Source organism: Anopheles merus, chromosome X (genome assembly GCF_017562075.2).
Source record: "Anopheles merus strain MAF chromosome X, AmerM5.1, whole genome shotgun sequence".
Lineage (NCBI taxonomy): Eukaryota > Metazoa > Arthropoda > Insecta > Diptera > Culicidae > Anopheles > Anopheles merus.
Window position 1 is genome coordinate 9,207,017 of NC_054081.1, and position 24,315 is coordinate 9,231,331.

Genomic DNA, 24,315 nt, shown 5'->3' on the forward strand with positions numbered 1-24,315 from the left:
TGACATTTGCTTGCGGAATGGAATAAATTTCCATTTTTTCCCCGATTGTGCGTGTGTGTGAGTTTTTTTTTCTGTTTAACTCTCTTCCACAGGGGGGAAGAGGAGGGGTACATTAATTCACCGTTCGCGTCAAATCACGGTCCTTGCGGCGTGAAGCGTATGGTTACAGGTTGCAGGTTTGCGTACGATCTGCCCGACGACTATCCGTCTTCCGGCGAAGGACCTGCCCTGTACCCAGCTGTGGCTCGTATCGATTGTACGGTTGATCAAACAGACACACACACACAAAGAGAAAGCAGAAGCTTTTGCGCTAAGGAAAAAGGGATCGCTCCAAGGCAGAAGATATTCGATTCCAGCGCGCGCGCTGGCCAACAGAACGCAATAAGGTTCCAGCCGGCCCGTTGCCGGTTTGCCCGGAGTGTCTTTCCGCAGAGTTCGCCTTCCTCTCCTTCCCTGCAGCCCCCCCCCCCCACCCCCACCCCCTCTTCCCTACGTTTCAGTGTGAACGAATTTCATTGATTTCGATATTGCCGGATGTCCATTTGCTGTCATCGGACTTCGTTTCCGTCCGAGTACGCCTTGACTCCGGAGCAAAACCAAATAATAAAAAGGCACAACGAAGCGAAGCTCGCTGGCTGGGATGACTGTGCGAATGTCCTTTTGGCGTAGTTCTTCTTTCCGGAGTCCCCGTCCTGGACACCCTTGCTGGAGCGTTAAAATGCACTTTTTCACGTACCGCGCGAGGGAATGCTTGCTTCGGTTCCTTCGGAGCTGGAAGAAAGCAGGCAAGAAAAACATTTTAAAACACACACACACACACACACACCACACACACACACACACACACACACACACACACACACACACACACACACACACACACACACACACACCACACACACACACACACACGTAACGTGAGCCTGGAATGCAAACGAGATTAAACAGCGGAATCTATGTGTGTGTGTATGTTTGTGTACCACCCACTTACCGTCCTTTCCGCCCGCTGCTGCTGCCGTTCTTTCATTTCTTGGGAAGCAAATAAAAACACACTTTGCCTTTTTTTTTCTCTTTCTTTTGTAGAAAACATAATATAGCCTTATCCATGGCACGATTTTATTTGCACGTTTCGGTTTCCGATTTTTGCCTCACTACACACACACGCTCACATGCACGCACATGCGTGTGTCTGCCGCTGGAGTCGGGGAAATCGGGCCACTCTTCTAAATATGCCAGTGTGCGCGTGGGTTTCTTTCCGATAATTTTTACATGTAAATTCTTAACCTTGATTAGTACACTTATTTGCTAGCCATTTCTGCCTTTGCCATTTCTTCCTGTGCGTCCTCTTAGTACACTGCTCCCTTCCCTAGCTACCGAGCTTCCTTTGGAATTCGGTCGGTTTTTTATATTTCGTTTCATTTATTTAGTTTTTTTTCTTTTTTTTTATTATTAATACTACTATTCCACACGTCCACTCACCCATCAAAATCCATACCACCACCCTCCCACAACCCACAATGAGTGGCACACTGCAACCGTTTAACAACCTGCTAGTACACGGCCGCCCAACAGTTGTCCAATTTTACATCACCTTTTTTTCCTATTGCGCCCAGCCAGGTAGGCAAGGCTTTGCGCGCGCCCCTGAAAGCTATGCAATGTGTGGTGCAAATCGTGTTTACCTTCTACTGGGAGCGACTGTTTTCTTCTCTAGCGTACGTTTTTTTTTTTTGGACCGGTAGCGGGCAGATCGCGCACACATCGGCGAGCGAACAACGAAACTCAACAACAAGACCCATAAACTTCGGAAGAAGCGAACCAAGGTGCATGTGTGCCACTCACTGTAACTGTTGCTGCTGCCACGTTGCTTCGTTGCTGTATTGTTCGGTTGTGTGTGTGTCTTTTTTTTAAATAGTTTTTCTTCATTTGCTCGCCAGAAATCACGGGCAGGGAGTAAAAGCGCCTTTTTTATACAATACTGCAGCATCACACTATTCCCATTTCCCTACCACCCCTGGCTGCTGCGGAGAGCGTCCTCGAGAAGGCGTGCCGGGAAACGAGAAAAAGGGTAGGCAGGAAGGGAGAGAGAGAGATAGAGAGAGAAAGATGGTTGCATTTGCTAACAGTATTTAAATTCACAAACATGTGGCCGCGCCATGCTCCATGCCTGCAAACGCTGCGGACCGTGGGTAGGTGCCACCATCTAACATGCGGACGTGCGTAACCCCTCTCCTCTTCACGTACGCACCCACACACACACACACACACTCAAACCCCTTAAAAAGCCCAAGGGATGCCGGCGGGCATGGGGAATGGGAATTTAATTTATGCTTCTTCGCAGCCCGGGCGCTCGCTGCTTGCTGCCCGTTTTATCGCTCGATTTAATATTTCCCAAACCCTCCCCCACGGGCCTGGGGAGGGGGTGGGCTCCAAGGGGAATAGGGCACGGGCGCAGGGTTGGAGGTTTTTACAGGAAATTGCTGGCAGGATGCTGCGAACTAATTGCTTGGGAGGAGCCCGGGGGCAGCAGGACCCGAAACGTCGAACATGAATCACACAGCCAGCCAGCCGATAACGAGAAGATACAAACACTAAATAATGCGACCGGAGCGACGGTCCGACCCCCTGGCTGGTGGCGTCTTTCGCTGCGTGCGGGCTACAGCTGCGATTAGAGATCGTGTGAGCTAGGAACTGTTACGCTCCCATGGTTTCGGAGCGTTGTTCTTCGAGCAGAAATATGTAAACAAGCAACGGTATTATGAAGTAAGGGCAATTCTATGTTTGAATCCATAAAAAAAGTATATTAGATTATGTTCAAATAAATAACAAATAAATGCAACCAATAACTTATTGAAAGATTTATTAACATCTACTTGTCATTTTAAATAAGGCTTTGCCATTAATTACCCTTTTTTTTGTAGCGGAAAAAAAATGAAAAAAACATACAGGAGATACGACAGTATTTGGGACCTAAAACGAGTGCCGAAGCTAGGTTCAAGTCGCATACCTCGTCTTTCAATACATCGTATGTAAGCGAAGTTGAAGAGTCAACATCAAAAATGTTGTGTAGTTTAACTATTCAATTCATTAGGAAATCGTTTACACTATATCCAAGTACGGGTAGTTAGGGAGTCTTCTTGAAGATGTAACCAACGGCTATCAGTAAGAAATGAAATTAAAAAAAAAAACTCAACCGATGGGAGGTTTTACAATTCTGGTCAGCATTTTGATATTAAGTTTGACACTTTGCGGCTAAAATCAAGTCTCATCCTCGTCATACAAAATCATACGTCAAACTCAGATTTAAAACCTAGATTATTTCAGCAAAAAAAAATTAAACAAATGCCGATTTGTGGCAAGTTCGACCAGGTAGACCAAATTCTACAAAGGCTTAAACAGGTTGGAATTGATGTTTTAAAATGATTTAAAAGTATTACAACTCATTAATTAAACAGAAAAAGAGAAAACAAAACCATTTTTAAAATGCATCCATGTTTGTACACAAATGCTGTCAAATCCAATATGAATGTTATTTATTCCAATATGCTGAAATCTACAAATGCTGAAATCCAATATGAATGTTATTCGGGATATTATTGACGGATGGATACAACTCGGATGATGAGTACAGTCATTATCCGATATACGCTATCGTACGGGACCGAGCACAATAGCGTATCTCGAGTTTTCGCGTATAGCGGATTCCTATGGAAAAATAGTTTACACTACCGGTTCGAGGGTTGAAAAATATCGCCACAGAGTTTTGCATTAAAGTTTTTTGTTATACAATAGGTATCTTTTGCACAAATTTAATGAAAAATGCATTAAGAACGTTAAAGAAATACAAAAAGAGCATAACATATTTCAAAAAATTAAAATATTTGCAAAAAACACATGGAGCTGTCAAATTTAGAAGAATCGCGTACTGCAAATTCGCGTATATCGAGTATCGCGTACTGCGGATAATTGCTGTATTGTTAAACTGACAGGCTGACATTTCAGCTCTCGGGCTTAAAATATAAAAGGTCCCAATTCATCTAAATAACAACTGTGAACTGTCAAAGTCAAACTGTGGCAACGGTCTCCTGCGTTTTGCTTTGTAAAACGCTAAGAATTTTGAACATGAAAATTGACTAACAAAACAAAACAAAACCTAACAAAACTCACACGACCTCTAATCGGAGCTTTACCGGCGTACGAGCGAACCGTAGTCGGTGCCCTTTATTTTGCAGCGTTTCAGTCATGCGTTTACACACCCGGATGCATGTCCAATCTATTGCCACCGTTTCCAATCTATTGAGCCGAACAAGTTTTCTCGCCTAGTTCTGGGGTGGTGGGTGGTGGAGGCCGGCAGTGTAACACGTTCCTTAACAATTATACGCAGCGCCGGAGCGCTGTTGCACACGCGCGCGCACAAAAACCACCTCCAGCGGGAAGTAGACGGGGAGTGACGGGGTTTTGGGTTGCTGGGCGAATAAATTCGTTTCACAATTCGTTGGCCAACTTTGGAATGTTTCGGGCGTGTTGCTGGGTTTTCCTTCTGTGATTTCTCCCGGCACCGGCGTCCGGCGATGGGTGGAGAGCTGAAAGCGTTACCGTTAGCGGCAGGGATGGAGCGGGCCGAACGGCCTAGAAGAGCCACCACCGCAAGCTGAGCCAGCCAACGCCCAGCAGCACGTACGAGACGAGGGCCGGCTGGCCCGTGTCAACAATCGTCTTGCCACCGCCGTGCACCGTCCGCGGGTGAGCCGCCCAACCGCCGATGGTACCGGCCAGGCGCGCCAGCTGCCCCGGCAGGTACGCCAGCACCGATCGGGGCGATCCGGACGATGAAGCTACGAAAGAGGGTAAGGACAGGGATGGAGAAAGCGAGTACATTTGGTTAGTGCATTGCTGGTAAGAAATTGATACCGTAAGGGGTAAAGGTTTTGCAAAGAGTTTCGGCAAGCGGTCGCTCTGCTAGGGCAGGCTCGATGCTAATGAGATAAACGGTGGGGCATTGATTAGGCGCACCGAGCGTCCAGGTGTACGACCGGGTACGGACGGGCACTGAGCAAATCCCAACCTGCCTAACGAGAGCCCGAACACACGAAAATCCCATCCAAAGCCATCCCGACCGGCTGTATGGACGCTGGGCCAACAGGGGACTGTGCGCCCGAATGGTAGGCACACCGCCGCACACGGACGCTAAACGACGCACAGCCGTACCGTCCGTCGCTGGTTTAGCCGGCAGTGTTTGTGGTTGCTGCTGCCGCTCGCCGGCAGCAGGTGGGAATCCCGTCAGCTGAGCCGCAGCATCCAGCCCAACTGCTCGCAAGACACGCTCACATGCACGAACGGCTTGATTACAGGGGCGGCAATAGTAACAATGATAATAATAACAAAGCCCTGGATGATGGATGATGGATGGTGAACCTGCGCGTCCGTCCCTTACCTTCGTCCTTGTCGCTCATGAAGGAAAAGTGTACGCCATTATCGCTGTTCGAGAGCACGCGCACCTGGGGATAGTTTTCGTCCGCCGTCGCCACCGTCGACTGCCGGTACAGGTCGAAGATGTGCGCTGCACACTCCACCTGCAAGAAAGACAGAGGGCAAGGGAAACAGTTTAAACAGTGCAGCCTGGAGAACGGGAACTGGTGGCGGTGGCGCCTTCACCCTTGAGTGCCTGAGCCACAGCTGCTTTTGGTGGAGAGTGCTTGTGGTACACACTGGAGCATCGGACCACCAATTATCGACAGATATCGGTGGCGATGCTGCTGCTGCTGCTGCTGCTGCGGTGCGCCACACCATCGGAAGGCGTGATTAGCAATCCATCAAATCAATAATGTACCGGCCCGCCGACCCGACCCCGGGGCTGGAGGTGTCATAAACGGATGAAGCTTCGCCCCGGAAGATAATATGCCGGCGTCCTTGCCGGCAAGGTATCGTGCATCACCAGTGGCGCTTGTGCGGTATAATTACACTCATTAAGCATACACATAGCGCAGGTTGCATGGGGCTGCTCAGCCTGCCCGATGGGGCTTCACTCTCACGCCCGGTAATCGGCTCTCAATAGAGCTAAAGAGGCAATTGAGCTGCTTGAGATGTTGAATTAGGAAATGTTGCGTTTGGGGCGTACTACACACTAAAGAGCGAACAATGTAAATTTATTTAAATGAAACTGTTTCTAGTTCTTCTTTTAAATGAAACCAATTTCCCCGCCAATCGATTTATTAACTCAAGCAACTTGTAAAATGGTTTGCAGTGTGAAGAAACACTCGTAACAGTCTCTTTTTTTGTCATTTAAATCGTAAAATAGTAAAATCACCTAGTAAAGCCCTTTTTGACACGAAAATTGCATACATTTAGGCGCTTGCGCTTCAATACTGTTCTCCAAGGATCGTTTGAGCGTTACAAATGCTTGCGGCCAATGCATTACATACGTCTTTATTGCAATGTGTGCAGCGGGCGTTCCAGCTGCACCCAGCGCCAGATGTGGCAGCAAAAATGTAATCTCCGCGCATTTGCAATCGGTTTCTTTATGGCACGGCAGTACCATTCGGTAGTGTACCATTCGCCGTGTCTAGATGTAATAAATTCAAACCCTCAAAATCCCGCTGTCCCGCTTTTCATCATTGACAGCAAATCGAACGGCTGACCTTCATCGATTGCTACGGAGAAGGCTGGCGTTCGCCAAACTCGCTTGCCTCTTTTTTTCGTTCGATATCTTGTCGGAAGCGGACAAAACTGGAACTACAAACGAAGGAAGATGGGGGGGGGGAGGCAGGGAGTCAGAATAGAGCAGAATAACAGTGAGGGCAGAGGAAACAGCAACATCGCAACAGAACCGAACCGGGCGCGGAACTTTTGACCGAAGAGTTCAGGCGACCGTGGCTGGAAGTGTGTCTGTAAGCGTGTGCCGAATGAAACTGACAGGGCTCGCGGGCTCGTCATCTGCGATACAATTGACAGTAATTTCCGGCAGTGACTCGGTTCGGAGAGCGCACCGCAGCTGCACAATGGTGGAAAAATTCAAATCTCACCCCCGTCCGGGCGCGAGCCAGCGAAACGGTCGCTGCTCGCGGCGGTTTTGTATCCAACTGTCGAGGGGGAAGGGGCGGAAAGGCGCCCTTCCGTCCGGCGGGCATTATTATCAAAACGTCACTTGTCACTTTGCCCGAAGTACAGCGTTTTCGATTTTTAAACTCCTTTTATGCCCTTCCTCCTGGCTCTCTCTCTCTCTCTCTCTCTCTCTCTCTCTCTCTCTCTCTCTCTCTCTCTCTCTCTCTCTCTCTCTCTCTCTCTCTCTCTCTCTCTGTACTCTATTTCTGTCTAACTCGGCATGCTCTGTTGCATTTTTTTCGGTCGGAGCTGCCGCTGAACTTTCTTCCGTGCAATGCGGCGTGCATACGAGTCGGGCGCGCGAACCGAGTGCGGAAAAAAGCTTTTCCATGTTCTCGACACCCCAAGTCCTCGGTTCCAATAACAGCTCAAACCCGCGCATTGTGTGTTGTGTGTGTGTGTGTGTGTGTGTGTGTGTGTGTGTGTGTGAAAACCGAATCGATCAAAATATGTGACCTACAACATACCACTCCTTGCCCCCATGCCTAGCCACATCCTGCCGCCCGACCGGTAACCGCACACAATTTGCGCCTGCGGGCCCACACCCGCGACATCTCTGCAGCGCTACCGAACCGCCTGCTCATTCGCCGGACTTGTTGATGGAAGAATCGTTCCTGCTGAACGTCCGTCCCCTCTACTGCAACCCTCCCCCTCTCCGCCAAGTTTCGCCGCACCATTCAGCCGCAGGTTGCAACTGAAAACGATGCAGCTATGCTTCGACATGCTTGTTTTGCGCTCTCCGGCGCTTCCCGGAGCCCGCACCTTCACGCTCACGAAACGTGCACCTGCATAAAGCCATGCAGCTCCCGTTGACGCCGCGGCCAACATCACCAACCTTCATTTATTGTTATTTTTACGTGGCCTGTTCTTTCCTGTTTCCTTTTTTGCTTTCGACGCGTCCCTCGCAACCCTTAATAACGTTCTGTGCACTAGCCTTGTTTACTAGTCACCAGCACAACTGGGGAGGGGGGCCTCAGGGGCAGCATGGATGTGCGCATGAAGCTTAGACCACGCGAAAGCAAATTCACCACACACACACACACATACAGCAATGCTGCATCCCTTAGGGATAGAAACGTTTTGGTTTTGCTGCTGCGGCACTCTCAATCGACGGGCTTCGCAATCGCAAATCGAACAAAAATCGAAACAATTCTGATTGATGCGCCTCCACCGAACCGGGGACGGCATTCCGTGCCCCCGAAAGGTAGGCTGAGTGCAGCGCACACATGAGCAGCAGGCTGCAGGCCACGGCTCGGCTGCGGGAGGAAACGCATTTTGCTGAATGATTTTCAAATAAAATTCCAATAATTCATTTCCTGTTGATCAACCACACGGAGAAGAACAAAAAAACCACACACACACACACAAATCCACTGTTGTGGAAAACATTTTCTTTTCTCGTTTTATTTCGTTTTGGGCGGTTTTTTTAACTCCACCATTCCACTCGTTATTCTCCTCACCATTATTTGTACGGTACGGGCTCAGTGGGTTAAAACGGGGGATAGCAACCTTCCTCTCGTTCACACCAACCTTAACCTTGCCCTTCCTCACTCGATTCCCCCCCCCCCCTCCTCTTGCAGCATCCCCTGGGGGACAGGATAAAAAAGCAAACAGTAGGGGAACAGTTTTGTGAAAATGTTTGCAACTCGCTTCGCTGCACATTTATAGAAATAAATTTTCCCTCCTCCTCCCCCTGCTCCCCCCCCCCTCATCTTCGACCGGATCAACGCGAGGCAATCGGCAAAGCCGCAACAAAAGGCAGCAAAATCAGGCATAAATGGAGAGCAAAATGTGGCACCGGCCCGGGGAAAACTAGCCCCAAAAACCGAACCCCAAAGCCCGAGCTTAGACACACACACACAGGTGGGTTGGCCTGGCGAGTGGTGGGGAGAATGATTTTTGTTCAGCTCTTTCCTTTCCGTTCTGCCACCATCAACGGTTTTCCTTTTCCTGTGTTTTTTTTTCACGCACACCGCACATCCCACTTTCTTCTAGTTTCAAAATTTCATTTCCCGCCCGCGTTGTTTTGTGCCGCTTTTCCAATCAAAGAAAACATGCTGCTACCGGAGCGGAAAGAGGCGGCAAAAGGGAGGGAGGTTGGAGTTGGAGGGTACTGGCGCTTTCGGCTCATAAATCATTCATGCGTCCGATGTTGCTTGAGTGCGCTTATTCTTCTTCGCTTTGCGCGCCACCACCGGCACCATGCGCCGCCAGCAACTGGCAAAACATTTTCTCCACTTTCCCGGTTCCGGTTGTTCCCGACGTGTTGTTTGTTTCTTTAGTCTTTTTTTCTCCTTCTTTCTCTCTGTTTCTCACTCTCTCTCGATTGCTCTGTTTTTGGTGCTGTTTTTGTTGCGATTTAATTTACTTTTAGAGCTAGTGTGCTATACTGTTTTCCTTTTTTCCGCTTGTCCTGTATTATTGCACCGCACTACTGCGTGCATGAGTGTGCGCGCACGTACACCGAACGCACGGAGACGTTCATTGGCCAGATGACAGGTTTTTTTTGGTCAAAAAAATAAATAAATAAACGAAAAAAACTATCTACGAGATAACTAAGCTGTCACCAGACGCGCTCGTAATGAGATAACTTTGACACTTCAATTGCATAGCTGTAGGCGCTTTTGCAGCGCTATCGGGACGCAAATATTCGCAGCAATGTGTTACTGGCCTGTGTGTTTGGTTGTTTTTTTTTACGAATGCTATAAACAATAAGAGAACAGTTCTTTGCATTGGCACTGGACAGCAACCGGTGACTACAGCAATATAATTTTTAAGTAAATAAAACGTTGTGGTTTTACTTTTCATCTCTCAACTCAACTGGTTGAGTGTTTTCGAATATGAATGTTTCGAAAAATGCGATCTTTACTGGAGCATTGCATAGCTTTAGGTGCATGGTAGTGGTAACTGTTATACATTAGCGTGCACTGCATACCGTAAGGCGTTTGGCGGTGTGAGCTATTGTGCAATGAAAGCAATTACGCTGCTCACACTGTACTTCTGGTGCAAATTAAAAGATAAAAAAAAAACAGGCCATCCCTTCAGCCACAAAACGCAGGCCTTTTTTTGCACAAACGGAACCGGAATGTCTGTTTCCAGCCTCTGCCTAGGTTCGTTCGCCCAAAAAAAAACACACTCACAAAAACAGCTCGCACTCGTGCGAATCGTGCGTCACGCCATCGCCTGCCTGTAGCCTTGTCAGCGGCTTGTTAGTTTATTCACCGCATCGCACCCAAACCCCTCCCTGGGTTACCCCTAGTACGGCGACACCGATGCGTTTGGCACGAACTTTTCGCCCGGACCGCTGGCTGGTGCGAATGTCATCTACCGTTGGCGCTCTGGCACCGCGAAATCACGAACGTGCTAAACATGATAATTTCTAGCAGGGCGCAGTCAGCCGGGCCCACAAACCAGCGGCACCAGCAGCCAAGACTACCGAACGCCCAGGAGCGATAAAACTCCACACTCCACAAAGCCAGCCGGGGGAAGCAGCCGAAAAGGAAAGTTAGTGATGAAATTAATGCATTTAATTTTCGGATAACAAGACATCAATCAGCCAACGAGCGAAAGGAAAAAAAGTGTTCGTTGGGTGGGTGGGTAGGGAGGGGGTGGGGGGAGGGGGATGGCGCCGAGGAGAGGGAAGACATGGGGGTGAAGCTGGGTGGTCTTAATCGTGCCAGCGAGCTGGTACGCGACGAGCATACTGGCCCGCCGATGCCTTGCCAGTGAAGCAGTAAATAAAGCATTCCCTTTAATCAAGGAAACATCCCCGCCTGAAGTACCGTTTGGAATGGGACGAGGAGGGATGTGGGGGGAGGGGGGTGTAATGTGGAAGGTGGGGTGAAGTTTTTGCGCGAAGAATAATATTTAGTTTTTCGATGAAAAATATCCAATTAGTGAATGTGAAAACATCCAATTAGTCAGAAAGAAAGAGAAAAAGAAATAGAGAGAAATAGAGAGAAAGAGAGAGAGACAGAGGCAAAGAGAGAGGGATAGAAAGAGAGGACAAAAAAGAGCAAAAAAACAAAATACACGAAACGCGTAAATCGAACGCCTAAATTCATACCTTGCGCCTTACAGATGGCATACATTTAGGCGCTTCACTTAAGATGAACGCTCTCTTTTCTTCTTTCCTTCCGCTTGTTCCTTTAAGCATCTTGTTCGTGTGCGTGTGTGTGTGTGTGTGTGTGTGTGGGTGGGTATCCTGGCTGGAAAGTTTTTCATCCATACATTCCGTTTGCACCGCTCTGCTAATTCAAATTCAAACAGCAGCAGCCATTCGGTAGCAGCAGCAGCAGCAGCCCAACAAATCGTTACGAAAATAAGGCTCACCGGGGAGCGAAGCGGGGAAGGGTGGCGCAGAGAAGGAGGAAAAATATGTCGCCAGAAGGCCCACCGTCCCGAAACACGGCCCGGTACGGTTTTATGTGTTCGCATTTTCGCCACCGGCCACCGTGGACGAACGACGAAAATGTCGTTCGTCGTCGGCACTGGTGCAGGCGGTTACTGTCTTTGCATTGCTGATGAGCCCCGGAGCTTGATGGCGCGCCGGTGGTGGAGGTGGCAAAACAGGGAGGAGATGCCAGTGGGGTTTTACATCCCGCTGTGCGATGGCAAGCAGTGGGCGGAGGGCATTATCAATTATTCAACCTGCTGCTGCTGCTGCTGCTGCTTAAAAACTATTCCCATCAAACCTGCGCGATGTTTTGCACCGGCAACCCGCCTCATATTTCTCACATTTCTCACGGCGGTGAGGTTGAATCAATTTCGCACGCAACCTCATGCAAACGGTCCTAGCTCCTGACGCACGACACTGTGTCCCCGCAAAAAGTCTGCGGGGCGCATCTACACTTCCGTTTCTGCAGCCGAACAGCGCAGGTTTGACGAGCAGGAGCAAAGTAAATAATGACGATCGACTAGAGCCGGAGACAGTAAAGAAAAACACATCTTGCAAGAACTTGGAAGCAAACTTGTGCGCCCGGAAGCAGCGCACGGAAGGCGACAGCAAAAAAAAACAAACAGTGCACCATAATCCGGAGCAAGCATGCATTGATGGACCGGGGAAATGCGGGGGGAGCGGTGGAGAGAAAAGAGACGCTTCCGCCCTTACCTTCAGCTTGCCGTTGCGGAAGTGGCCATGCTCGAGCAGCAGCTTCAGCCGGGACACGGCCAGCTCGTAGCGACTGTTGCCGGCAACCTTCCGGTGCTCGCCGGATGTGCCGTTGCCCGCCGGCTCCTGGCTGGTGCTGCTGGTGGTGGTAGTGGTGGTGATAGTAGTGGTGGTGCTGCTACTACCATTCGTAGCGCCGATCGCTGGCCGTGGCCTTCCCGGCAGCACCTCCGCCAGGTCGTTTTCGCGCGACTCCCCATCGGTGGACGGTGGCACCGTCGGTGCTGGCAAGGAAGACTTGGCTGATTGTTTTTTCCTGCTACTGCTACTGCTGCTGCTGCTGCTGACGGTGGTGGGTCGGCCGGCGCTGCCGGGCTGCGTCCCGTACTCCAGCCGGGACGGGACCGGCAGCGGCTGGTGCAGCGGCAGATCGTTCACGAACCACTCGAGCTTCGGGGCGGGCAGCGACGGCCCCGACCGGCACTCGACCTCGAGGAACTCCTCCGCCCCGTAGAACGGCTTGATGTCCAGGATCTGGGGCGCGGTGGCCGGCAGGTCCACCACGTTCATCGTGCGCGTCGCTATCTTGGTGTGGAAGGACGGGGCCGCCTCGGTAATTTCGCAGCTGTACTTGCCGCTGCTCTGCGGCTCCACGTTCACCAGCACCAGGTGGCTAGCGTTCGACAGGTTGACCTGTGTGGCAAACAAACAAAAAAAAACGAACGAACACGTCAGAGAGATATTTTAAGAAACGGTCATTTAGTATGGTCGCTGAATGTTTTTTAATCAAATTTAAAAATGCTCTACTTGCTCGTTACTATTCAGAGATTGAATTGAGAATAAGTTTCTTTGGACAAACAGGAATGTTAATAAAAAACAGTGGAGCCCCAAATGAAAAAGATATGTGTAGTCTCAGTGCTGCAAAATGTCATGAGCAAAATGTCATGAGCGAGATACTCTGACTGATAAGCTGAGCTGTCAGTCGCAAGCATAATCATGACTTTTTTCTGACTGTAAACAGTACTGCCAACTGTCGCTGTATCAGTCACCATCACTCACGACTGAAACTGATGTTTGAGTCAGCTCACGTGCACAACTGTGATGATCAGGGGTAAGACTCAGTTGGAAGACCAATCACATGCTTGGTGACATTTTTTGTAGCACCCAACGTTTCGTCACTCACTTGGTCACTTGGTCATGATCCCCATGACATACTTAGGCACATACTTGGCGAGTGGTCCCAAGCAGCAAAATGAGCATGTTTTCTCGCTCTGTCCGCTTTGATGGTCTGTTGGGTAGAATGATAAAGCATTTGAGTGAGAAAACATGCTCATTTTGTCGCTTGAGACCACTCGCATCCTCCGCATTTCTCCCACGTCCATCGTGACGATCACCGACAGAAAATGTCACAACCGAGTGACTGACCAAGAGCACAAAATGCCACCAAGCATGTGATGGCCGCACCAATTGTCTGAGCCTCACCACTGATCATCACAGTAGAGCTCGTGACGCTGACATGATTTTGTTTCAGTTGGAACTTGTCATGACTATGTCAATGACATTTTGGAGAACTGATCACAGTAAACAAAAATCATGACATAGTGACTAACCAAGCGTTGGCTGTTAAAATGTCACCAAGAATGTATTGGACATATCAACTGTTTGAGCCTCACCACTGATCATCACAGTAGAGCTCGTGACGCTGACATAAATTTTGTTTCAGTCAGATTTTTTATGACATTGACAGTGACATTTTGTAGCACTGTGTGTAGTTTACTATTTCTTTGTTACTTTGTAATAAAAAAATACCTAAAGGGTAGATTGTTGTAGTTTTTTTGTAATTATTTCAAAAATATCGTTTTATAGAACGATCTATTTTCGTTCGTCTCTGGGAAGAGTTGGTTGTTCCGCTGTTAAACATTTATAGCTAGTTTTTTTTTTTTGCAAATTAAGTAAGTTACACCATGATTGTATATTTGTCGTGATTAATAAAAATTTCAATCCATTTATTGACAGCATATCTACAACATACCTGCCAATATCGAATATCATACTGCGCTCGTCAAAGAGCTTCAGATTTTCTATTTGTCAACAGATGTTTTTGTGACGTCCCAGTCCACTTTCACGTCAAAATATTCATCCGGTTGGGAGACGCGTTTTATGTTGCTCGTTTTTTGCGCTGGTCATATTTGTTGTGCAAAGAACTGGCAACATATTTGTTTGCGTAAGCAATTTTCTGCTTCTGCGGATTGTTGTGAATGGTGCAGAATGCCTTTGATGAATGCAGCAATGTCGACAAATACAACATTTACAAGGTGTATAGTGAGCTCCAGTCCCAGGTCCCGGGAGACCATCAAAATGTGGGCCATCGCGAAAAATGGTAAACACACTTGTAGCAGCTTGCAAACAAAATCCTATCTCCTATCCGGCTGAATATGATGACGTGAAATTTGACTGGGAAGTCAAAAATACAACTGTTGATAAATAAAAACTAACAATTTGGTAGCAGATAGATCGCGCAAATAGCCTTCGTCAATCTACTATACACTTGTGCATCACACAATTCATCACACGACACTTTTTCTCTGGGCAACAGTGCATATTGGGCAATATTAAACGATGCTAAGTATCAAAGCTTTCATATTACTTGAGCGAGGATCAAAATTGAAGAAATAAGCAATTTTTATCCATCTTAATCTTGACTTTTCAGATCAGCTCTCAAAAAACATGCCGTAAGCAAGCATTGCTGTATATTTTGGCAACAAATTTCCATAGTTCATTAATGCAGATACACCAATGAAGGTGATGTCTTTGGAGCTTATTAACTGTGTTCACTCGGGAGCAGGCTGTGTTAGGTATTCCACAGTATTTCGACAAAATATCGTCGCATCGCTTTGACAGCCGGCGTTCGAAAGTGCTTACGTTTTGCAAGGGAGCTGTCAATATCTTCGCCATTCCTGCTTCTTGGCTACAGCTTAGCATACAACCATGCCAAACAGCAACAGTTCGAGGTAAAATGTGAACTGAATTCAAACGCAAAATTCTTTGAAAACCAGTGATCTTCTTTTTTGTGAAGCTGAATGGTTCGTACATATATTTTGGAGAACAAAAAAAAGATGACGATGATGATACTCAGCGCTCGAATCGTTGAACTCCATGGAACATTTGATTTGCAAAGAAAGCAAATCACTCGCCTCAGAAACCTTCTAACAGAAAGCAATGCCATCCGAAACGTACCATTGTCAGGCTAAAGTCAACAGTGCTGCTGAAAAGGAGCCGACGTGGTGGACTGTTTTGAATGTAATAAAATATAAAAAAGAACTCCTGCAGAGGTCAGCAGGTGATGAGCCTTTGCACGCCGGTACTTACATTTACGCTGATGCCCGCCTTCGGGAAGATCTTGATCGATGGGATCTCTTTGGAGGTGTAGCGAAAAAACTCGTGCTTGCCCTTGTACCACTTGACCGAGTAGAGCTCGTCGTCCGGCAGGTCGCACTCGCAGATGAGCGTGGCGCTCGTGCCAACCAGCACCGCCACCGGCACCTGTATGTGGACACTCTCCAGCCCGAGCACGCTGTGGGACACTGAAATGAGAGGGGGGTAGAAGGGAAACAAAAAAAAATGTGACATCAGTATCTAGGCTAGTCGTTCTTTCTCTCCCTCTCTCTCTCTAACTGTATAGTTCTGTCGCTGCGATAGCATTGGCGAGCGATACTCGTCCGAACCAGCAGCTCGATTACGATTTAACTGGGTTTTGTGCGAGCTTAAACAAGGACTTTATTTGATTAGCATAAACAATGGTGCGCCCAAAAGCCCCACCCATGCTGCCGACCACCCTGGGAACGCTGGGAGCGTCGGAATCGGACAGCAGCATCACCGACAGCCAGTGGGGATAGGGACGGTACACTCTCACACCCACAGCCGAACCGATATTTGATCTCTGCTCTGCGTTCTTCGGCTGCAAATCCTTTCCATCCCCTTTCCCCCCACTGCCACAGCCACTACAACCGGGTATCTTCATTGTTAAATATTAACCAATGCCAACACAACACCGGTGGGCTTAGTGCAAAAGGGGCTCCAGACAAATTTACCACCCGGCAGGAGCGTACCAGCCGGGCAGGCTAAAAACCACTTCTGATAATCTAATTCTCCTCTCAGACCCACACATACACACACACACACACAATCACACACAGTCACCCGGGGCTCTTGGACCGCATCCGCACAATCAGCTGCCATCCAGAAACGGCACCGACCCACCAGCAACGGCAGAGACCATTTTTAATCAATAACGAAACAGCAACCGTACGTTATCGCCTATGAGTTGCAATTTTCTGCCATTTCGCTCTCCGCTCTCTTGCCCTTTATCGCTCTGTGTGTCTCTCTCACTCGGTTGGTCGTTCTAGCACTGCTAATCGGCGTTTTTTTTCCGGTGCGAAGTGTGTTTGGATCGCTCGCCGCAAGCAAACCTCGTGCGTGCCACAGTGCCACGCTGCCCCAAAAACACGCTCCTGCGCGTGCAAACTTTATTAATGTTTTCATCTATAGTTTGAGCCATTGTTTGAGCTGCTTGCTTGACAGTTTTGTTTTTTTTTCACCACTTTGAGTGGTGCTGCTGGAGCTCGCTTATTGAATACATTAAAACTTGTGCTGCGGCGTTCTGGCCCCTTCCAGCAGTGTGCGGCGGTGCCAGATAGCAAAATTAATGTCTATTATCCGTAAGCTTTGCAGGCAAGTCCCCGCCGACTTAACCAATCCACCGGAATACGACAGACGCTGGCAACGAAAGCGAAAGCAAAACAAAACTGCCTGTGTTTTGTGATGGGTAAAGTCGGGACACATCCGGAGGGGATTCCGATCTGATTCCTAAAAATCCGAAACTGACTCCGGAAGGTAGGTCCACACAGCATTCTACGGAGTCGTTTGAAATCATCTGGAGCCGTCCGGAAGCGTTCGGAGTCGTCTGAAGTTATTCGGAGTCTTTCGGAGACATCTAGAGCCTACTGGAGTTGTTCAGAGTCGTCCGGAGCCGGAGTCGTTCGGAGTCAGACTAATCCGAAGTCGAAGTTATCTGGAGTCGTCCGGAATCATCTGGAGTCATCCGACGTTCGGGACATTCGGAGTTGTTCAGAGTCGTCAGAACTCATCCGAAGTCGGATGACTTCAACCCCGGCCGATTCCAAACGACTCCGGCTAGCTACGGATGACTCCGGATTACTCCAGATCACTCCAAACGACTCTGAACGACAGTGGATGACTTTGAATGACTCCGAACGACTCTGAATAACTCCGGATGACTCCAACTTTAGCTGGAGTCACTCCACTCCAGGCACTCCAGAGAGCACACCACTATCTGTGTTTCAAGGCAACTGTCAAAATTATCATTAGAAAACTACCGACGCCGTCCGTATGTATAGCAGTGCCGTTAAGGCATCTGTCAGCCAGCGTCTGAGGCATACGCAGGGCAGCACACCAACACTGGGAAGGTCCCCAAATCCGCAAACCTAATTCAACACATCCACCTCCACTCTGCGGGCACAGACCTACCGGCAAGGCAGCTTTCCATTATGCCCCCGCCGGTTGTCTTGCAGTGGCACGAGCCGGCTCCAGAAAATGGGAAATAATCCAGGCAAAATCAATCATCATCCCACACGCCCGTACAGCTCCTACAAGGGGGCACCTGGTAAACCGGCCAGGTTTAGCTCATTAAAGAGCGAGGAAGTGGAACGAGGGCCAAAGCGGCGTGGCAAAAATGTTACATCATCACGCGCCCGTTGATTGTTAATTACGTTACAATTAATTTTAATATAAGCCTACACCGGCAAAGCCCTGACAGGGACCATTGGGTGTTCCATCATAGCAGGGGGCGTTTCGTGTTTTCAGGCAACGGGAAAAAGAGCGAACCCAGAGTCCAGAAGCAGCGGGCAGCGGGTGCAGCGCTCACAGCGCGACCTAACAAGCCTCATTAGCGGTGCGCACCCTGTGCTGCGAAACGGTAAATCGAGTGCACTGGTTCAAGTGACTGGTGCGCTGTGGGTAACCAGTGCCACTTCACGGGGACGCGACAGCCGCCCAGACGTGCTGCGGGCGGAATGTTGCACGATAGGACTCATTCCTTCCCTTTGAGGGGTTGCGGCTGAGTTGATGCCGGCGTGATCTTCTCGAGAGGCGGTCCTCTCGAGTGAAGATGCCACTATCGCGAGGACCTGCCGGCTGCAGCGAGTCGTTCCGTTGCATTGATGCGCACCGTACCCCGTTTCCAGAAATTCTAGCGGGTAAAGGGACCACAAATACACAAACCAGGTCCTTATCCCGACCGCAATGTACAATCCGGTGGGGACCTAGCGGCACTAACGACGACGATAGGGACATGTAACGTCAACACCTCCGATGCGTGCGGAAGCTAGATGTGGGCGTCATGGTATTTTTTTTTTTTTTTGGTTGTGTATGTGCATATTTCCTCCCTCTTGCTTTCCCGGTAAGGTAAACCGGGCGACAGAGCTCGATGTCAATAGTCACAGCTAAATAATACTCTCAATGACAGCTTCTTGCCGGAAGCGTCCAGAGGCAAACACACACGGTTAACGAGCAAGTCAAAACGGGTTGAGCCCCACTGCCACGGATGTTGTCTTTATCGGTCGGTCCGACCGATGGAGCATGTGTGTGTGTGTGTCTGTGGGAAGCACCGAATGTTAATTTGGTATATTATTACAATATTGTTCTGTCTTACGTGGCGTCCGGAACAGGCACAGTTCTTCACAGCGATTGGCATCGCCGCTTTTTGAGCAGGATTTCTGTTTTGTTTCACATCCTACTCACTGTTGCCTCGACCCACACACACACACACATACACACCGACATGGGAGGGCGAGCATGGGCGAGAATGCAAACAAAACCGTGCGCACAGTTTCGGGGATCTCCGCCACACGCCACAAGCGTTACAGCGCACGGTACAAGCGTTACTCAGCAAGGGAACGTTTCTGCCTGCTCCGGACGCTGCCCCGTGTTTGGTAAGCAAATACGGTCGAAAACATTCTTACCCATCCGACCAACAACCTCACGGGCAGGGACTGCTGTGCGGGGTGAGGAGCAAACATACTCTCGCATCAGCAGCGACAGCAACAAAAACAATCGCATGAAGAACACACGTACTCTGCTGACTCAGGAGCCTCGCAAACACGGATCGCCTCGCGAAAAAGCTAACACGCGAAGCGGAACAACTAGCTGCTAGTGGTGGCAGTCGGGTCGGGACCGAGAGTCAAACTTTTTTCCAGTGCTCCACCAAAACCATACCCCACTCCCTCCCCTCTCGGTGAGCTATATTACTGTTGAAGCTTGGTACGGGGCGATGTTATTCAATTACAATCTAATTACTGGGTTTTCGGGTACTTTTTGCGGGGCTTGTTCTCCATTTCGCTTCGAGCCGGTGGATCATCTGCGCCGAGGAGGAGAGAGAGCACGGGTGGAATGCGGGGAATGTACATTTATTACTTGTATGCTGGGAACTTAAAAGTTGGCATACATTGGCATGCTGCTCTGATGGATTTTAGAAGCTGACTCTGTTTAATTTTACAGTCATCTTCATTGCTGAGCCTATCTACCGTTCAAGTATTCTTAGCAGCCCACGAAACCGTATGCCGTGGTCGTCGTTCTGGGGCTAACAATTATTGCTCAGCGTCTTGATAACGAACTGTTTGGAGAAAAAATTGAAAAGATCCGAGCTCGAAAGCACATGCGCTTAACATCTTTCTATAGGACCGGTGATTTCCGCATTAGTTGCAGCATGTGACCTAAGGTTCTGAGCCGTCCCTTTCGTATGGTTAAGCTTCGTAGAGAGAGCCTTATACCATAGCTATATCAAACACATATGTCAAGCTTCGGGATAGGTTGTGCCGCGGAACTCCTTCAAAGAAATATTTCATACTAGCTGAAAGAAACCTACTTCAGCCATTTTGATGGTCCCAACACAAGATTGGTATGTGGCTCGTCCAGCAACTACTATCTAACGTCGTCTGGCTGACTTCTCAATGTTTTCGTAGGCTTCACTTATATACAAGAGCCGCCGAACCTGGGTATCATCAAAATTTGTAAGTAAGGATTCAACTTCAACAAGATGTCTTCCATTGTTTCCCATACAATTGATGGTACATTCCGCTGGAGATTAAGATGACACTTTCAATGTCTGGCATACCTTCAAGCTTGTTCTTTGCTTCTCCAATCTGTTATCGGAGCTCCTCTGCACCAACAGTGCAATCTATTGATAGGCTTACGCGGCATGGGCTCTCATCGGTATCGTTTGACCAGATTGGAAGAAAGTTCTTCTCAGAACTCACTGCGTACGTATAGTGGGAGGACCCACTGCATACAAAAAAAAACGCAGAACAAAGGTGTCCAAATCATCAGAGTGAGGCTTGGAGAGGGTTTAAGTCTAAAAGACTTCATCATAGCATACCAAGATTTGAAATGCCTTCTCTGAAGCTATTTTCCAACTCTCAGCCAGTTCATGCTGCTCAGAGAAGATTGTCCTTGGCTAATTAATCCGATGTCTACTCTGTCCTCCAGTAGACTACAGTTTCATCTCAAAGAACGACGTCGTTGATAAAGTCAGAAAGTATCGATGGATGTAGATTGGTACATCTAAACGATATCGTTCAACACGCAATAGTACCGCTGCTACATTTAAATATAGTTTGCAAGCGACATGCTGTACCTAAACAAGTTCTAGCCCTGTTCCACCATCCAATTAAAAAGTTTACTACCAAAAATCAAAGTCCCACTAGCCATTATCCCTCGCCGTGCCGCGTATCGGTCGTAGCAATGAAACCAATTTGCTGCCAATGTGAAGCATGTTTAAAAACAAAACCCCCACCCCCCCCCCCCCCCTGTATCCCGGGACAACCGTAGACAACCGCACAACCAATCAAAACATAGGGCGTAATGCATAGCCATCTGGTTTCGGCTCGTTGGCGACCGAAAACTATCGCCAAGAACGGGCATACTAACTTTGTCCTTCAGTGTGTGTTCCCCCCCCCCCCCCCCCCCCCCCCGAACACCTTCCAGCGCGAACCGTCCCGTGCGAAGAAAAAGTTACACGTTCGAGCTGTTTCACTGCAGAACTACAAATAATAAAAAACCTCTAACGAAATGACAAAAAAAAAACAAACCAAACTCCCCGCACAGATGTACTCGCCACTCGAGAAGTCAACTTGATCACTCGCTCGCTCGGTTCCGATCCATTTTGTGACCCCCTGAAACCGATGCAGCCCCGGGAACAACAAAAAAACCAAGTCGCAAAACGATTGCAATGTGCCCAAAATGCTAGCATCCACCCCCTTTTTTTTTGCTAATTCCAACACGGTCCGGCATACGGGTGCCAAACCTTCGACCTGGCAAATCGAGTCTCCCACCTTCCAGCCCGACCTGTTCGTTCACCTACCTTGCATTGCCAGCAGCTGTATAAGGCAGAGGACGATTTTCAACCGAGCACATAACATTTTCACTGCTGCTCACGTCGCACCGTGTCACCGTGTAATGGGAATGCTTTCACACAACACTCGCACCCACACACACGCACACGAATTCTTCTTTTTTTTTCGGTTATTGCCACTACTTTCGGCCGCCCGGTAAACCTTCCCCGTTTCCTTCTTCGATTCCAATCACTTTGCTCGCTGTTCGGCACACTACTACACTACTAGCCTCCTACTACGTGCACTACCTTCGCACTACAGCAGCGCACTCAGTGCATGTTGTTCACCGTACCGGCAGGTTAGTTTGCTTCCCCGGCACTGGCACCGGCTCCGTGATCGACACTGGTATGGCCCGGACCGCCACCATCCCATCCCATCCCCACCGGATGGGGGGGGGGGAAAGCCCGTCAGCGGACCTCACTCATCCAGGGTGACCGTACGTGTTGCGAGGGCTGGCAGTGTCGGGGGTCACGGTCGTGCCAACGCTGCTTCCGCCGGTTTCGGTGCGAGATCCGGTGTGAACAGACGCCCGAATTGTACCCAAGCACACACACACACACAGCTTCAAGGGGTAGAAAGGGCGAATCCGGGGGTAAATATTTATTCTCGTGTGTCCTCCTGGTTGATAGAAACACTTTCGCCCGGGCCTGCCCGCACGGCGTGCCCCTTTAATTGGAACGCGTCGAGAGGGGATGGCCTACAGATACGTTCCACTGCCGTTCAAGGCCTTATGCAGGGAGGGCGGAAAGGGCACAACCTACATCGCGCTGCAGCACACACACACACACACACACGCACACATAAACACAGCCAAGTGGCTAGCAACCCGAAAAGGCTGCGAAAGCACTCGAACGACTCAACAGTTTTGCTTGCGATTTTCACACAAAACTTCACATAACCCTATACACACACACACACTACACGATGTTAGAGGTGAGTGTTTATATGTGTCACTATTTCTCTCTCTCTCTCTCTCTCTCTCTCTCTCTCTCTCTCTCTCTCTCTCTCTCTCTCTCTCTCTCTTTCTCTCTCTCCCTCTCTGTGTGTTTTGATTTGCTTTTATTGTTCTTTCTTCTGTTTGATACACTTCAGTTTGTCGTCCAATTTTCGTGCGCCGTCCAACAGAACGGCACGAAATGGTGTCCAGCTGCTCCCCGGCTCTGTCTCCGCTTCCGTCCTGCCTGAGACTGAGACCCGTGAGCTTCAGCAGCTTTGATCCTGCAAAGTAAAACACAGACTGTGTATGTGTGTGTGTGTGTGTGAGAGAGAGAGGAAAAGGGGGGTTTAAGTAACGTGTCCGACAGGTTTGCCCCTGCGGGCAGAAGCAATGTCGGAGCCACTCATCATGCACCGACACCTTCTATCGTTTGGTTTATGAATAAAATCAAAGGACGCTTTATAAATAATGAATCCCATGAATCACTCCCGGGCACAGATTGCATCCCCCTCACTCTATATGAATATCTGTCTCTCTCTCTCGCTCATTCACACTTTTCCTCCTCCTCTCTTCTCAGCAAACGTACACACATTCACACTTGAAAATGTATAAACGAGCCCGATTGTACGTTCGATGGTGATTGCTGCCCTTGATGCAACGCGAACATAACGAGGGGCAATCGTACGAGAGCTGTTCCCTACGTACGTAGGGATGGGTAAAGTAGGCAGACGCTGCGAATGCTGGTTCCGGACGATTCCGAGCATTTGCAAGTGCCAGCTTTTAGCATCGACCGAAAACGGCAGCAACCGTTGGAATCGTTTGGGATCTCCAAAAGTCAAGGGATCTGTAGCATCTGTCAGAGATGCCGGAAGCATGTGTAATTGTGTAGCCATCGTTCCGAAACATCCGGTATCATCACAACTGTCGGAATATTGTGGAATTTGTCGGAATCGTTTTTGATCGTTTTGTTAGTACTCAAGTTTCTGACCGATTCCAGACGATTCTAGATGATAGCCTGAAAATTCCGATAACTCCGACAATTCCGACAATATCCGTAACTACCACAAATCCGACAGTGCCAACAATTTCGAGCAATTCCAGACAGACCATAAAGACTGTATTCCTCTGAATTAGAAATCGGTCCTGGAGGGGGGAGGCGTATAATCCCTCCAAAGAACTCACTGTGTACTCACACTTTGGTAAAGGTCATAACTGTTTTGTTAGTATTCAAGTTTCTGACCGATTCCAGACGATTCTAGATGATAGCCTGAAAATTCCGACAACTCCGACAAATCCGACAATACCTGTAATTACCACAACTTCAACAGTGCCACCTGTAATTACCACAGATTCCAGACTGATCACAACGACTGTATTTCTTTGAATTCGAACTCCTTCCAAATAACTCATTGTGACCTACCACTGTGGTAAAGGTTATCATAACTGTCGGAACTATAATAATCGTGTATAATTGCATCCGGTATCGTTCATAATCATATAGTATAATCAGAACTGTCTGAATCATGTGGAGTTGTCGGAATCGTTTGTGATCGTTTTGTTAGCACTAATGTTTCTGACCAATCCCAGACGATTCTATATGATAGCCTGAAAATTCCGACAACTCCGACAATTCCGACAATATCTGTAATTACCACAACTCCGACAGTGCCAACAATTTCGAACGATTCCAGATTCACCATTAC

The 24,315-nt window shown here is 48.7% G+C and overlaps 1 protein-coding gene across 7 annotated transcripts in view; it reads right to left on the reverse strand.

Moving 5' to 3' along the window:
- Nucleotides 1–3,927: 3,927 nt before the first annotated feature.
- LOC121593567 overlaps nucleotides 3,928–24,315 on the reverse strand; it is a 32,157-nt gene continuing 11,769 nt past the window's right edge. For 3 of the 7 annotated variants that reach the window (XM_041916076.1, XM_041916085.1, XM_041916094.1), the window contains exons 2-6: nucleotides 21,645–22,237; nucleotides 15,578–15,792; nucleotides 12,209–12,901; nucleotides 5,432–5,570; nucleotides 3,928–4,832 (exon numbers count right to left, since the gene is read on the reverse strand). In XM_041916076.1, the coding sequence (XP_041772010.1) occupies nucleotides 4,627–4,832; nucleotides 5,432–5,570; nucleotides 12,209–12,901; nucleotides 15,578–15,792; nucleotides 21,645–21,702 (1,311 nt within the window). In that variant the 5' untranslated portion in view covers nucleotides 21,703–22,237 and the 3' untranslated portion in view covers nucleotides 3,928–4,626. Of the gene's footprint in view, nucleotides 4,833–5,431; nucleotides 5,571–12,208; nucleotides 12,902–15,577; nucleotides 15,793–21,644; nucleotides 22,913–24,315 lie in introns of all 7 variants that reach the window. The other 4 variants (XM_041916048.1, XM_041916060.1, XM_041916068.1 and 1 more) reach the window with 3 other exon arrangements.